Source organism: Camponotus floridanus, unplaced genomic scaffold (assembly GCF_003227725.1).
Source record: "Camponotus floridanus strain SB8 unplaced genomic scaffold, Cflo_v7.5 scaffold5, whole genome shotgun sequence".
NCBI classification, from domain to species: domain Eukaryota; kingdom Metazoa; phylum Arthropoda; class Insecta; order Hymenoptera; family Formicidae; genus Camponotus; species Camponotus floridanus.
Genome location: NW_020229658.1, coordinates 3693019 through 3707891, shown reverse-complemented (window position 1 = coordinate 3707891; position 14873 = coordinate 3693019). Strand labels below are relative to the sequence as shown.

The following is a 14873-nucleotide window of genomic DNA, read 5'->3' as shown; positions in this document are numbered from 1 at the left end:
GTCCGCGCCGGCAGTCGTTTCGCAGTTCTACGTCACTGAAGCCGAGAACGAGTACGTGATCCGGGCTAACAGCGCGATCATGAAATGCAAAATACCGAGCTTCGTGTCCGAATTCGTCCACGTGGATCAGTGGGTGGCCGACGATGGGACGATTTACACATCCGGACAGGAGTACGGTATGATGCCGATCGATGCCGATGTAGTATGCGTTGTTGTGATTCGGAACAATTTCTGTATTTTCTTCTTTTCCCGTATTCTCATTTCCTTCCCTCAAATAAATTCGTGCATTTTCTTCTCGTTCGCTCCCTGACCACTATCGGTTGCAACTTACGGTTATTTCGACTTTTACTTTCGAACACAATAAGAAAGAATTATGTTTGGAAGCATATTTGAAAATTATGAGATAAATGTCGAGATTGACATGTCAAAAATCACACGAAAATACATCTGAAAGCAATAATAGTTCCAGCGACGTAAAACATGATGCAATGTAGAATTTTAATCGTCCTTCAGATTCAGTTCGAGTAGCGTACGTCAAAGCAGATTAATTATATATCATGATCATATCATGATATATTACATCATGATTTATTATATCATGATCTCTTCGAGAATTCGCGCATTGCAGTGGTCCAGCAATTCTACGAGACGAGAGTCATCGACGAGTTCGTCTTACGCGGAAATACGGCAACTCTGAAGTGTCTCGTGCCCAGCTTTGTGGCGGATTTCGTAGATGTGATTGAGTGGCTGGCTGAGGATGGCTCCACGTATAGTACGAATAGTCAGCAAGAAAAGGGTACTTAGCGTTACGTCGATTAAACGAAATTAATATTAACGGAATAATTTCGTTTTAATCCTTCGACATAATTTTTCCCTAAATTAGTTGTTCTGTAATGCAATTTTTTATTTGCTCATTTTAGATGAATCATTTCTCTTTATATACCCTTTTAAAATCAATTAATATATTTATTTTTATGATGAATTATTTTGCAAATTGAATTACGATTTACTCGCTTCAGATGAATAGAGATGGTTCATCCATGCATATATTATATATTCACGTTATTCGTGTATTTTTGGATAGTGAAAAGGAAGGTTGGTGGTTGATGGAACGCGGATCTTGCCTGGAAAGTTTGCCCTTTCCGATTCAGTGATCGGCAAGGGTGAATAGAGGCAGAGCATGTGGCTGGCAGCGACTTCGTTCGGTGTGATCCTCAGATTAAGTTAAGCTGGATTAATCGGTCTGAAAAGCAAATTAACGTCCGCGCGAGTTTGATCCACTTTCGGTAGAGAAAGAGAGAGAGAGAGAGAGAGAGAGAGAGAGAGAGAGAGAGAAAGAGAGAGAGAGAAAGATGATCGTTAAGGGGTTATTTCTGACGACAAATTCTGGCATGATCGAATTTGCTTTATGACCGCGAGTCAATACCCGAAGATATTATGATAATTAATGAAATATAAAACAAATATTAATTTGTTAAATTTAATTTGTTTCAATCATACTGCCCTATAATAATTATAATCTCTTTATTATTTAATTTATAGTTATGAATATTATTGCCTAAGCAGACATTGCATATTTCAAAAAAATAAGTAATGAGATCTCAATAGATCTTAATAAATTTCTTAATAAATCAGAATTTGTAGAAAATAAGAATAAAAATTATAATATAATTTTTTTAAAAGTTCAGATATAAATACATGGTTTATGATTATTTTGAAAAATATTATTTTAAAACATGAAATCTCTCATACTGATCCTTTAAATTGCAATATTTCAGTATGTCATTCGCGGAATGAAATCGCTATGAAATTAGAAAATAAGAACGTGGGTGTACTCATAATTTGCAATTAGATTAAGTCGGATTAATCGGATCGGTGTCTATGGTGCAATCGAAATTTGCCACGCTTGATAGAGGCACGATCGGAAACTAGCTGCCAGCAGTCAGTTTGCCGACAGTCAAGTTCATTGAAATTTTAATCGGCGCGATCGCGATCAAAGCGCGCACCGGCGACATTCACAGCTAGAACAAACGCCAAACTCTCTTTTTTTCTCGCTTCATTGCAGTGGTAGCCCAGTACTTTGAAGTTCAGGTTTACGATCAGTTCGCGATACGCGGCAACGCGGCTATTTTCAAGTGTCAAGTTCCCTCGTTCGTGGCCGACCACGTGGACGTGATGGGATGGATCGATTCCAACGGCGGCAGTTACGTCGCCGACGAACAATCATATGGTAGTCAAAAATAAAAAGATGCACTTTGCATTGTATTTCTTTTTTTTTTTTTTGCAAACCGGAGGGACACAGGTTCTCTTTAAAGAAGGCGCAAATCACCAAACACACAAAAGGACTGACTTAATCATCTAGTTCGATATCTTGCGCGCACTTTCTCTTCTTTCTTCTTATCGATACTGTTTCTTTGATTTCCTTGGTATAAAATGCATGTAGTGTAAATAGATATCGTTTCCATGTACATCGTTGCAATGGATACCTGCGCGCAACCTGTTTATTGAATATATGCAACGAATTGTAATGTTGAATATCGATCGGGTCTATTTCAAGACTGGTTCTCTTTGACAAACGCAGGAACATATTCTTCAGAGCTGTCCGCGGCAGTAGAACTTATTTTAATTCACAGACATAACGGGTGATATGAATAAAATTCCTGATAATGACATAATCAAATGTAATGTATTGTTAAACGGAGTTTATCGAATTATTGAAAATATGATTACGTACAAGTTTGCGAATATAACGTCTGAATCATTTGTTGAGCAGCTTTCACTTCCGGAACAATTTACTTATATAATTACTGAAATATTTTTGTGAAATATTTTAATTAAGCAAATAACCGGATTGTTACACGTTCAGCATAAATTTTATTTCGTAATATAATATTTCGTAATTTTGTAATACGAAATATCATAATATTGGCATTGTTTGCATAAACATTCAAAGTGGATTTGTTAAAGCGTATAATAAATTCAATAGTTTATCAGCCAACAAATTGTACGAATTAGTACAACAGATATTATGTAATATTTTCCGGCCTTATAATCCTCCTTTAAATAATACATAAACATTGACTTCGAAATATACCTAAGCCAATCTTTATTATAAGAAATTCAGCTAAGGAAATATTGAGACATTACGCAATAAATTTATTAAATTAGATTATTCAAAATAAAATATTTTTAAAAATTCGCGTAAACACGTACAAACACAATAGTATCCAAAACAAAATATTCAGTATTTAATATAAAAATGTTAGATTATTAAAATTCAGCTATTAATAATTACTAATTAATATTATACAAATTATTAATATAATTAAAATCAATGAAAACATATTTTCGAATCTAAAAATTTAATCCTAGTCGCAACACTTTGTTTATCATAAACTTTTTATTTTAATTTTTGTCTCTTAAAATCATCATTCGTCGAACGATCGACACGTCCTGTTAGATTGGAGATTTGCGTCTTATGGTAAAACCGGAAACCCGTGTCTGGTTGCAGTTGTCGGGCAGCGGTATGCAGTGAACGTGATGGACGAACACGTCCTTCGGGGGAACGCCGCAATTATCAAGTGTCACATACCGAGCTTCGTCGCCGAATTCGTCGAGGTTGACTCTTGGATTGAAGATGAGACTACTGATATATATCCTAGCGCTGATTATGGTACACGATACATAACATTTCATGTTATCTTCATTCTGCTCGAATGTCGCGTGAATCTTTTATCTTTAAGATAATCGTAATCTGCAAAATTGCCACATCCTGCAAAAAATGGTCAAAAGATAAACGGAATGTGTTCTATGAATGGAATTATATTCTATTTTTGTATTTCTTCTCATTGGTGTTTTATTCATCAGTTGTATATTTTATGAGATAATATTCCTACAGAAATATTTCTACTTTCTTATACATTTGTAAAACAAAACTACTACGTTTTTTTCGCATTATATTCGTTCTGTCAGAGCGATGCATTTCGAGCGATCGGTAAAGTTAGAATTACGATGCTCGGTAAGCTATTAAGTATACGGCAATGTGGTTCAAGGATTCTCTCATGAGTCTAATCATCATCCAGTAATGACACTCCGCTTGACGATCGCTTTTGTATTTATGAAAATTATCCTCGGCTCGACCGTGACAAGTAACAATGCGACCTAATTACAAGATCTGCAATATGATGCTTTCACGCAATTTTAACAAATATAAAAACACATTGGGACAGAGAGAATGGCGAGGAAAGGAAATGAATTTTTACGGTCGACACGAACTTAGTTGCCAAGTGGCACAAATATAAATCCAGGTCGACTAAATCGTTCCATCGGTCTCCGCTCTATCGACCAAGTAACCAATCGAACCACGCTATTGTATCACGACACGCGTGCAAACTGCAAGATATATGTTTCCATTTGTAATCGGACGCCCCTCGTTTCAAAACTGCCGTGCAATGCGGGATTCTATATAAAAATTTATACGACGTTGACTGCCGCTGCTCGCGCTGTTCCAGACCTCTCTTCCTCTTTTCCACCGATTTTTTTTCCGGTCATTCGATCGGTCTATCCATCTCTTCTCACCTGTGTCCTTCTCTATGTGTGATAGTAGCTAAATGGTTATGGATACCGCTTGTATGTGATTGCATGTAACTAGTTCGCCTATCCAGGAAGTCTCGTTTGCCAATGAGACTCGGCCGCAAAAGCGATTAGATTCGTTAGAGGCGTTGAAATTGCAATTTCAACCACGATAGAGAATAACTTTAACGGATTAAACGATTCGTTATTAAAATGAAGTTAATTTTGTTAAACAGTAATATTGTGTATTCTGTACGTAGATATTTCAATAATTTAAATACACTAAGGAGATTGAATGATAAATAATGTCTGACAATGATAATAAAATGGGAGAATATTTTTAAAAGCGTTTATTAATCATATCTCTGCTAATAATAAATCTCTGCTAATAAATTTTATAGACTTTATATGTATAGGATAAAAAGGCGCTATCTTCTAGTGTCTTCATTTTTATTATAATAAACACATAGAACAGATTTCCTGGATGCTTGAATGAGCAAGAGGAATGTTGCGCGCCATGAATTTTCACTTGCAAAAAGATGAAAGCGTGATTCCGCATAATATGTTCTTTATGCGACGCAAGATTCCCATGCTTGTTTGGCGAACGTGCTTGGATTTCGTAAAGAATTCGTCGAATGTTGAAGTAGGAGATTGATGAAAGGTCCGTAGCGATTCAACGTTCGACGAAGGACACTGCATGTTTATTAATCAAAACCGCATTATACTCGAAAAGTACATATCTCAAGTACATAAGCAATTTTTATATGTTTATATTGTTCGAGCATCGTGCGACTGCATCGTGCATCGGGATAATCGATTCGCCCTTGATGTTGAATAATACGTCTGTGCTTTAACCAGACAGATAATCAATTAAACGATTGGTACTATATGATTAATATTATGCGATAAATGATCAGTCGATCGATTATCTTGACGAGTCACGTAAAAGTGAGATTAATGTGCAATGACTAACGTATATGTGTTCTGAACGGGTTTAGATGGAAAATACTTGGTGCTACCATCCGGAGAATTGCACATCAGGGACGTCGGACCCGAAGATGGATATAAGACTTACCAATGTCGCACGAAACACAGGCTCACAAGTGAAACTAGATTATCTGCTACGAAGGGACGTCTCGTCATTACTGGTGAGTCAAAACGCAAAAGTCTCATTCTTTTTATACGGAAATTACGATTCTGATTCAGCACCGCTCTCTAGAAATATTTCTCGATAATCCTTCGATGTAATCGGAAGAATACAGCTTCATTAGTCAGCGCGCGTTGCGCATCTGTTTGTCAAACGAAATCAGAATCGTATTTCTAGTTTCGGACCTGGATATCATAATTCATACTTTGAAATTTTATAAATTAGCATATAATTGATTACAGTCTTTATTTTATATAGATAAAAGTTTTAATTATAAAATAACTTCTTTTTATAAAATTATTGTCAACAATTCGTTTATCTGTCGATTTAATGTAAATATAAAAATTTAACACAACACACATTATATAACAAATTTAGAATACTATATATAATATTAGTTTATATATCTCTTCAGAAAATTTAGAAATGTCAATTTTTTAATGTCCTTAGCGTAAATCATTCATCACATTACGAAGTGTCTGGGTTCGAAACTATCATCCAGGAGACAATTGATTTTTTATAACAAAAGAATTTCATGTAAGATTGATATTTTAAATTAATGTCATTATTTAATCTACATTAATTTTATCATTATACAAAGTATTTCCATATTCTTGGAAAGTCGATTGTCTCTTCGGATCTTTAATCACGTTCAGTGAATGTGCAATCGTTTGGGCCAACGAGCTTGATCGACTTGGTTTTTTAAATACGAAAGGTCAATTGTAAGGTTAAGAAAGGTTATTCGATATTTTTACATCAGCATTTGAACTTTTCGTTTTCGAAACGCATGTATAGCATTTGGCGCGATCAAGCTCGTGGGTGAACCTGAATGCTGGGACAGGGTACCCCTGCGGGCACGCGCCACCGCCCAAAACTCGACTCTTGGCATGATCGGTTTTGAGAATAATTGTTCAAAGAAAGATAAATGAAAAAAAGGAAGAAATATATATATATATATACGAAATATATATAATTTGGGTTGCGAAATTCTTTCGACGCTTCGCGGCGCCTTCCGCGATCTCCGGGCTCTGTCCTTCGCTCTCGCGTGGTAAGTTTACGGAACATGTTCTTTCAGAGAATTTCATTATGTGAATGTTGCGCACGTTCAATAAACGTGGCATTAAACGCATCCGAGTTGCGTTCTCTGCTGCTAATTAGAATTAGGAATCGATCGAATCATTCATCATATCTTTACAGCAAATTAACAGTGATATTTAAACCGTTGAGTGCGAATATTAGTTATGTTTCTTTCTTTTCATTAAAAAAATGAGAGGTATTACTGCATTTTTTATTTTATTTTTTTTTTAACTTTCTAAATTAATTGTATATGAAAGTAATATATACAAATCTTCTGCTTTTAATTATATCTTTATTTGTGATTTATATATTACTATATATATTTCGCACAACGGTTTATTTTATCCCGTAATTCAGTTAATTCAAAGTTAAGTAAGATTTTCTTTAATATATTTCAAAGGATCCTTTTAGGTATTATTATGCGACTTGTGAGCGCGTAATCACTCTCGCATAGCTATTGAGTGAAGAAGAGTGAATCCGTAGGGCTGAGTATTTTTCTAGAAATAAACAAGTGCTTGAGTATTTTTCTAGAAATAAACAGATAGACCGCTCGAGCACTTGAGTTAGGTATGAACAGATAGGTCGCCCGAGCATTTTTCGGTCCGTGACAGTTAGAGTCTGTGAGTCGTTGCGAGAGCGCGAAGACGCGCGTTAGACGAGCGTCTCTCTTTGCGCGTATTAATTTTGTAATCCAACAAATAAATATCACTCATTTGCCCTAAAAAGTATCCTATTCCATTTTACATCCTTACACCAAAAATATCCTACAATTTGGAGGCTCGTCCGGGATTTGAACAGATAATAACGTGATAATGACAGTCCATAACGGGATAATAACGAGATGGAATATTTCATCAATGGAATATTTAAACATTTAATCGGGCATCTTCGAGAAGGTTCCGCAGTGTCCGCGGGATATCGCGTTGTGTTGTGTAGAAGAGAGAGATATAGAGGAGGAGAAAGTGTTCGAGTAGTGTAGAGGTGAGAGATCTGAATAAACTCACGGTAGCTGCCTTAAAAGAGTTGCTGTCAGTGCGTGGTTTGTCCAGTATCAGCACGAAAACCGAATTAATCTCGCGTATAATGGAAGCTGATCCATCGGGAGCGTGATTGGACGATAGACGAGAAGATGATGAAAATGTTGGGGGATTCTTCACAAGGACCTGATACGTCAAATGCGCAGCCAACGATTAATCCACAGCAACGAGAGATCGATTTATATAGAAGAGAGAGAGAATTGTTAGAGCATGAGTTAGCATTAGCACGTCTTGAAATAAAAGCAATGCGACGAGGAGTATATACCGAGCCAGTTGCAGAAGACGAAAGTCAACAACAACCGACGCGTAGCATTGTTGCAATAAACAATGTTTTAGCCGGTCAGCCGCGAGCAAATATCACGGCAATAGCGGATTTGCTCAGTAATTTCAGCGGTCAATCTAGTGATTATGAGATTTAGGAAAAACAAGTCAAGCTATTCAAAGCGACATATAAATTGGAAGACGATACAATTGGAAGATAGATACACCAGGATCATCGACATTGAACAAACGAAATGATAATCAAAACAAAAGCGAGCGAAAAGAGACTGTTAATGGTGGAGGAAACAAAAAACATTCGACTAAAGTTGTACGTGTTTTAATTGCGTTGTTTTAATTGCAGCGAGCGCGATCATGTAAGTGCAAACTGTCCGACAAAAGAGTAAGGCGCTAAATGCTTTAAATGTGGCGAGCGTGGGCATATCACGTCGAGATGCTCCGAGAAGACGAACGCGAATAAAGAAAGTTGCGCGGTGTCGGGAGTTTCGCCTCGTAAATATTTTAAAAATGTTTTGCTTAACGATTTCGAGATTAAGGCGGTGATAGATTCAGCAAGCGACAGTTAGAGTCTCTCTTTGTGGTATTAATTTTGTAATCCAACAAATAAATATCACTCATTTGCCCTAAAAAGTATCCTATTCCATTTTACATTGTTACACCAAAAATATCCTACATGAATATTAATGACATTGATAAGCGAATTGCTTTGTTCGTATGAGACAATAGCGCAAAGGCAAACTTATCAAAGCAACGCACAATGTAATAATTTAGGAGCTAATTAGAGCAAGATGCAATATAATAATGATGATTAACGGAATGAACGGGGAGACCTGGCAAGGGCTTGACACGATTCTCTCTACTGGCTTTTTGTTATGTAAAACTCGTGGAAAGTATACAATCAAAGTTTCCTACTATGAACAACTTAAACGGATTTTCCATGTGTTTGGAAGGCAACATACCGCTTTTGTGTCCTTCTCAAGGTTTCCAATATCATAGGATACTCTTGATCAGAATGCAAAGTAATTTGTGGTTGTACATTGAAAATTTAAATTTTTTTATACGAGATAGTCTGCATCAATATTACTTAACGACAAATTACTTACTTTTCTATGCTATAAATAATAATGAAATGATAAGAAATAAAAATATATAATAACGGATTAATTGCAAAGTTGCAAGAGCAAATTATTAATTGCTTCTGTTTAATAATAATGATAAAATTAATTATATTAGAGATGAAAAACAGAAATTTTTTTGTTAATTAAATGACTCTGATATATTATACTTTTGATTTTAATTAAGTTTTTTTATTAAAATCAGGTTTTATTTAAATTTGAAATATCAGATATCAATTAGAGGATCGCATTAAAGAAAAATAACTTAGGAGATTACTATACATTATATGTTCCTAATACTATTATAGTTATATAAAATTATTATAGCGTATCTCTTTGTAAAGTTTGCAAGATAGCATGCATATGTATTTAGTATAGGTGTTCCCTGTTCCTTTTCATTGATTTAGTTAGAATATCTAGTATCATCGTTCTCTCAAAACACGAAAATTGCTTGTAATTAATTAATTATTCGTCTTTTGGAAAGGATAAATTCATAATTTATATTATATCAAATTTATAAACGGGAGACGCAAAAACAAAAACGTGCTTTTTAGAGCCAGTGGGCAGCGTACGTCCAAAGATTCCGTCTACAGATGACATACGTGGTTTCCGGACATTCATCGGAGGCTCCCAGGCCCTGATATGCCCAGCACAGGGGTTCCCCGTTCCCCTGTTCAGGTAGAGACCATAAAGAACGCGAATCCTTCGGGATGACCGTTCGCCGCGGACGCGCAAGTCCCAATTATAAACGATATGATCAGAGCCGATCGGCAGCGTGAGGCCCAAGTTTCCGACGATCGATGACTCCAGGAGTTTTCGCACGACGAAGGACGGCTCGGTTACGTTGCTGTGCCCCGCTCAGGGGTTCCCTGTTCCCTTGTACAAGTAAGTCACTCAGGACGCGGAAATCATTGCGTTTATTTTTTCTTTTTCTCTCTTGGATCTCGTCCTGGATTCCATAATGTGATAGAACCCGTGGGAAGCGTACGCCCGAAATTCCCCAGCATTAGCAACATAAACGGCCTCGTCATATATACGAATGGAACTTTGCCACTCATGTGCCCTGCTCAGGGCTTTCCGGTACCATCATATAGGTATTATATCATCAAATATACCTTGAGTCACTAGAGTCTCTTAAAGCAAGTTGATCCTCCATTTAGAAATTGCGATTAAATATTCCATACTTGCGGTGCAGCTAATTAACAATGATAGCACGTCTTATGACGATTTCACATTACATCTTTCTTAAATTAGCGATATATTTCAATTTAATATGGTTTTTATAGTTGCATAATTGCATGATGATTTTATTTACGATTTTATTTTTTTTTTGTTTTAATATATTTTTTCGTTCGTAAAAACTTAATGATATAATAGTTTTGTAAAATATAATAATTAGAGAGAGAGATAGGAATAAGAGATTCTGTTTCATTTTTTACTAAATGTGAGGCGAAAACTATTTGCATTTATAATATTTGTGCATAGAAAAATCGTCGCAGCGCCGAAAGATAAAGTCGCGCCACGTTATACTTTTATGATCAATCACGAACTTTCAGAAAATTTGGAAGCTTTTTTAAGAGTTTTAGGGGTTCCCCGTCGTCTTTTACTTTGTAGTAATCCAAGAGGCGATATATTTGATAAAATAATGTTTAGAGCCAGTCGGCAGCGCGAAACCGAAATTCCCGACGATAGACGACATCAGAGGATTTCGCATGATTAAAGACGGATCTGCAACTTTGTTGTGCCCCGCTCAAGGGTTCCCTGTTCCGTTTCACAAGTAAGTCGAAGTTCGCGATTCCTAGCATCGTCGTTTTCGCTCATAATTGTCCTCTTTTTCCCTCGGGCTGCGACTGACAGAGCCTATAGCAAGTGCACGTCCAAAACTTTCGAGTACCATCAACTTGATTGGACTCGTGACGAAGATCAACGGAAGCTTGCCGCTTTTTTGTCCCGCGCAAGGATATCCGCTTCCGTCTTATAGGTAGGATAAATTGTTTCTTTCTCAAGTCGATTTAAAATATTTTACAAACTCTTGAAATAATACGTTTTATGAAAAACAAAAAAACTTTAAAAAGCTAGGCATCTCTTATAATAATCTCTGATACAGTATATAAAAAATATTGAATTATGACTTGGAAGTATATGATACCTAGATAAATGACAAACTGCTTATCTGCTCTTTTCCTATTTCAATAGGTTCAAGGGATTCCCTGTCCCTTGGCATACATAAATAGATCATTGTAATGTTGTCAGCACGTTTCTGACACGTTTCCTTTCACACTCGATCTTTTTGTAGAACCCGTAGGGAGCGTACGCCCAAAGTTTCCGACAATGGATAACTCGCGTGGATTTATCTCATATCAAGGAGACACTTTGACTCTACCTTGCCCTGCTCAAGGGTTTCCTGTCCCGTCGCATAGGTGGGATAAAGTTATGTCGCAATATATTTAGGTTTTAGGAATAAAGAATAAAATTATAATACGGAAGCGGCAGAAGCAATATGCGAGCGACAGGGCAATTAAAATCGCAATTACTCTGAAATTGCAACTATTTTCTTAATATTACACAACAATTTAACAAGTTTATTTCTTATTATCCATTTTTTAAAATTATTTTTAATATTACATAATAATTTAACAAGTTTATAAATTGTTTAAAATTATTTTATCCGAAAATAGTTGTTTATATTAATTAAAAACGTATTCCAGTAAATATAAAATATTAATATGACCTGTCTCAGCACTCAGTTTTATAACAATTTAAATCGAAGGAATATAAACATTGTAAAAATATCACCGATTCCAACCGGTTGACATTTCACAGTTGTGGTAGTGCGATTATAGATTCGCGTTGTACGCTCGTGCTTTCTTTCGCTTTCTTATAGAGCCAGTCGCCAGCACAAAACCAAAATTTCCGATGACAGAGAATTCGCGTACGTACACAGTTCACTGCGATCGGTCGCTGACTCTCATGTGTCCGGCACAGGCCTTTCCCGTTCCAGCTTTCAGGTATACAAAGTGTTCATATCATAAAAAAGTAAATGCGTATAGAAAGGCTATATTCCAGTTGGTGCACGACCGCAATGCGGAACAATGGAGAAAGAATAAGAGAGGAAATTGCGGACTGATATATGTGCACGCGTTGTTCTTTCTTCTTTCTTCATCCCTTGTAATTCCCATAATAATCAATAGTATCTATTTATTATACGTAAAATATATTTAGAGATTATTTTTGATGTATATTATAAAAATAGTTATAAAAATATTAATCTTATATTTATTAAATATTGTTGTCGATTATGGAATCGGAGAATAATTAAATGTAATTATTATTATCGCGCTATAATTCATACTCGTAAATATTCTATCTTCAGTTTATATGATTGATAACATAAATGATAGAAAATATATCTCGTTTTATCGATATTTCTTCGAACATCTTGGAACTTCCGTAGAACCAATCGCAAGTGCTCGTCCGAAATTTCCGTCGCTGGCGGATTCGCAGACGTTCAAAGTATATCTCGGCGGTTCAATGACATTGCTGTGTCCTGCCCAAGGGTTCCCCGTTCCATCGTACAGGTAAAGACCTCTTAGTGTGCTTCTACCGCAAAAGATAATCTTTTTACACTCAGAACCAGCGTCCAGCACGCGCCCGCAATTATCAGGTTCGAGTGATCTTCAACGATTTAGCGTTTCTTCTCGTAGAAACGTTACTCTGCTTTGTCCTGCTCAAGGATTTCCGGTACCTTTCTATAGGTAGGCGTTTGTAATAGTTAATTATTTTCATAATGTTAATAAATCAAGGATCTATATTTTTACACAGTATTCTATAATACAAATGTTTTATCGAAAAACTTTAATTATTTCACACATATTTCGGGCATGATTTTTTAAAGATTTTTGTGCTCCAGTCGATTTTAAAACGATCGATTAGAAAATTTTAAAATACTATTGTTGCAATCTTTTTATGTGTGAGAGCGTGTCTCTTCCTGCTATGATAGTTTGATTCGGTTAGATTACTCTTGGCTCGCTATTAATGCAGCTTAGCTCGGTATCAATGTCTATCGATGTTGATGAAAGGGGCCAACCCTATTCCAGCATATCTAAAATAACCTGGTGCCGCTTTGTGCATATCGGACTGTCTAGCGTTCTGTTTTTAGAACCCGCGTCGAGCACCAAGCCTCAGTTTCCATCGGTAAACGACGTTGGGTTGCGCATTACAAAAGGCACGGGCATTACGTTGCTATGTCCGGCTCAGGCGTTTCCGGTTGCTACGTATAGGTAGGTCGATGTATTGGTCGATCTTTCGTATATTGTCGTGGAAGAAGAAGAATTACGAGGGGAAGTGAGAGTGTCTTCTTCGTAAGGCTGTTACTCTGTCCCAGTATCGATTTCTTCGGAACAAACGAAGTCTGTAGTTAATCTCAATTTTCAACCCTTTGAGGATAAATTCTTGTATAGATTCATATTGTTTGATACGGTTTTATTTTAATTTATATATTTCTACAAAATATGTCTACAAAATATTTCTACAAAATAATTTCTTTTAGAAATTTAATTCCAAATGTTTTAATATATCGATATCATAATTCATAAAATCAATGCTATAATAAATAATTAATAAAATCGGTTTTATTCTTGACTATAAGTTTAATTTATAGAACCGGTCGGCTTCGCGAAGCCCAAGTTTTCGACTATCGATAAAAGCCGTTCTTTCGAGATCCCGGAAATCAGAGGTCTAACACTGCAATGTCCTGCTCAAGCGTATCCTGTCCCAGTTTTCAAGTACGTATGTTTGTAAATATAAAACGCGCGGATTTCGATCGATTTTCTACGGCCAAACGATTCGATATTTGCTCGTGTGTATTTTTGATATGACCTGTAGAACCATTGTCGAGCTCAAAACCGAAATTAACGGCGCTGGACGTGAAATCGACAAATCCGAATGCGATAGTGGGCTCCGTCGCGACTTTATTGTGCCCCGTTCAAGGGTTTCCCGTACCGGCATTCAGGTAAATTGCTCCTTAACTTCATATTAGTCAGAGCTATCCTCGCCATCTGCTTCAGGACGGTCTTTGATCGCGCCTGTGGTGGGTGAAGTCACCGAGGACACGTCATGGCAAGTAATTATCCTTGCCAGTGTTTCACGATGGTTGCCGAGCACTGGATAGTCAATATAGACGGCTGATTGCCAATATGGAGTTACCTTGTCCCGGTGTATGGCCTTTCTTAAGTATTAAAATAGAAGATTATTAATTTACGGTAAATGTTATTCAAGAATTATTAATTGAATAATAATTTGTCTCCTCTTTTTTTATATATCACATGATTCGATCTTGAATGAATAGATAGAATTTTTATTAACTTTACTTCGATGATTATATAACAATTAATATCTTCTGATAAATCTGGTTCTCCTTTTGTAGAACCGGTGACCAGTACGAAACCGAAATTTCCAATGACAGAAAATTCTCGTACCCTCACGACGTACACAGTGCAACGTGATCATCCATTAACTTTGCCATGTCCAGCTCAAGCGTTCCCCGTGCCGAGCTACAGGTATATCAAATGTATAGAGATTGTCTCTGAATATATCGGTTGATGCGCAGTTACGATGTAAAGAGTGATTGAATAAACGCGAGAGAAA

At 36.3% G+C, this 14873-nt stretch overlaps 1 protein-coding gene across 50 annotated transcripts in view; it reads left to right on the top strand.

Moving 5' to 3' along the window:
- LOC105258012 (Down syndrome cell adhesion molecule-like protein Dscam2) overlaps window positions 1-14873 on the top strand; it is a 71703-nt gene that overhangs the window by 14573 nt on the left and 42257 nt on the right. For 25 of the 50 annotated variants that reach the window (XM_011269031.3, XM_020029606.2, XM_011269045.3 and 22 more), the window contains exons 6-7: window positions 5571-5720; window positions 14653-14785. In XM_011269031.3, the coding sequence (XP_011267333.1) occupies window positions 5571-5720; window positions 14653-14785 (283 nt within the window). Of the gene's footprint in view, window positions 1-14; window positions 177-628; window positions 797-2065; window positions 2231-3511; window positions 3674-5570; window positions 5721-9988; window positions 10113-10880; window positions 11005-12111; window positions 12236-14652; window positions 14786-14873 lie in introns of all 50 variants that reach the window. The other 25 variants (XM_020029610.2, XM_025412301.1, XM_020029611.2 and 22 more) reach the window with 12 other exon arrangements.